Source organism: Molothrus ater, chromosome 35 (assembly GCF_012460135.2).
Source record: "Molothrus ater isolate BHLD 08-10-18 breed brown headed cowbird chromosome 35, BPBGC_Mater_1.1, whole genome shotgun sequence".
In the NCBI taxonomy this organism is placed as follows: domain Eukaryota; kingdom Metazoa; phylum Chordata; class Aves; order Passeriformes; family Icteridae; genus Molothrus; species Molothrus ater.
Genome location: NC_071662.1, coordinates 68,962 through 70,981, shown reverse-complemented (window position 1 = coordinate 70,981; position 2,020 = coordinate 68,962). Strand labels below are relative to the sequence as shown.

At 55.2% G+C, this 2,020-nt stretch overlaps 1 protein-coding gene across 1 annotated transcript; it reads left to right on the top strand.

Annotated features, from left to right (window-relative positions):
• Positions 1 to 486: 486 nt before the first annotated feature.
• On the top strand, positions 487 to 1,419 carry LOC118700740 (olfactory receptor 14C36-like). The gene has a single exon (XM_036405330.1). The coding sequence runs from the start codon at positions 487 to 489 to the stop codon at positions 1,417 to 1,419; it is 933 nt and encodes a 310-aa protein (XP_036261223.1).
• The last annotated feature ends 601 nt before the right edge of the window (positions 1,420 to 2,020 follow it).

The window sequence follows — 2,020 nt, the reverse complement described above, 5'->3', positions numbered from 1 at the left end:
CATCTCTCAGTGGCAAACTCTGAGTGCAGCAGAAATGCTGGGGATTTCTTACCTCAGAGAGCCAGGAATGATGTGTGGGTAGGAAAACAATTCCTAAAACCAACTTGTGCCATCTATTTCCTTTAGAACTTTCATTTAGGAGTGCAGATGCTACCAAGACTTTCTGCATTTGGAGTGATTCCCCTGACCAATCCTGAATATCCAGCCTTGTCCCTCTGCCACATGGCCACAAACCCAGGGCATCAGGGCAGGGATGGATCCTTGGGAGCCCCCATGCACAGGCCTGGCTGCTCCTGGCACACTCAGCCAGCACAACTGGAGCTCAGGCAGGGACCTGGGTGAAGGTTTTCCCAGAGCAGGAACAAGGCTGGGTGAGTCCCAGTGGGACAGTCTGCAGGGAATGGCCCAGGTTTGGCTCCAAGCAGCCTCTGCTGACTTGTCACTGTCCTTTCTCCATGAACAGGTGCCCATGTGCAGCCCCAGCAAATGTCCAACAGCAGCTCCATCAGGCACTTCCTCCTGCTGGCATTGGCAGACACGTGGCAGCTGCAGCTCCTGCACTTCTGCCTCTTGCTGGGCATCTCCCTGGCTGCCCTCCTGGGCAACGGCCTCATCATCAGCGCTGTAGCCTGTGGCCACCACCTGCACACGCCCATGTTCTTCTTCCTGCTCAACCTGGCCCTCACTGACCTGGGCTCCATCTGCACCACTGTCCCCAAAGCCATGCACAATTCCCTCTGGGACACCAGCAACATCTCCTACACGGGATGTGCTGCACAGCTCTTTTTCTTTCTCTTCTTTATTGTAGCAGAGTTTTCCCTCCTGACCATCATGTGCTACGACCGCTACGTGTCCATCTGCAAACCCCTGCACTACGGGACCCTCCTGGATAGCAGAGCTTGTGCCCACATGGCAGCAGCTGCCTGGGCCAGTGCCTTTCTCAATGCTTTGCTGCACACAGCCAGTACATTTTCCCTGCCCCTGTGCCATGGCAATGCCCTGGGCCAGTTCTTCTGTGAAATCCCACAGATCCTCAAGCTCTCCTGCCCACACTCAAACCTCAGGGAATTTGGGCTCATTGCTGTCAGTGCCTGTTTAGCACTTGGTTGTTTTGTGTTCATTGTTTTCTCCTATGTGCAGATCTTCAGGGCTGTGCTGAGGATCCCCTCTGAGCAGGGACGGCACAAAGCCTTTTCCACCTGCCTCCCTCACCTGGCTGTGGTCTCTCTGTTCATCAGCACTGCAGTATTTGCCTACCTGAAGCCCCCCTCCATGTCCTCGCCGTCCCTGGATCTGGGCCTGTCAGTTCTGTATTCGGTGGTGCCTCCAGCCCTGAACCCCCTCATCTACAGCCTGAGGAACCAGGAGCTCAAGGCTGCAGTGTGCAAAATGATGACTGGATGCTTTCAGAAACATTAATCTGCTGGACAGTGTTTGCAAATCACTTGTAATAAAAGTAATTTTTGATACTTCTTGTTGGTTTCATTTCGGAGGTTCTTTTTCTTTGGTTTACTTTTTCCGTATCCACAAAGAAATGTCATTGCTTCCGACATTTCTCATTTTGTTTCTCTCCTCCTTCCCTGTGACCACAAACTGTGTCAATGAGGGGCTCTGGTCTCAGTGTATTTAAAGGAACAAAAGGATCTCCCAGCAGAGTTTTCTGCAGAGATGCCCTTGTGTTGCCTTCTCTGGAGCTGCAGCAGCAATGTCTGTGTGCAGAGCTGGGGCAGATCAGTGCTGGCCCAGCAGCTGTGCCCAGCAGCAGCAGCAGCAGCACTTGGTGTTGCCAGTGCTGCTGCCGTGGCCCTGCCCCGCTGCCCTGGTGGCCCTGGTGTTGCTGCAGGGCCTGAGTGCTCTCGGGGCCGGGCACAGCCCTGGGGGTGGCAGTGCCGGGGCTGCAGCAGGGACAGGCCATGGGCACTGCTGGGGCAGCGCTGACACCTCAGGCCAGGCCCTGGGGGCTCCAGGCTCCTTGCCCAGGCTCTCTCAAGAACACGGCCAGGCCAATGCTCAGCACAGA

Excerpts from the sequence above, each read along its gene's own strand:
- LOC118700740 (XM_036405330.1), top strand. The coding sequence starts at position 487 with ATGTCCAACAGCAGCTCCATCAGGCACTTCCTCCTGCTGGCATTGGCA.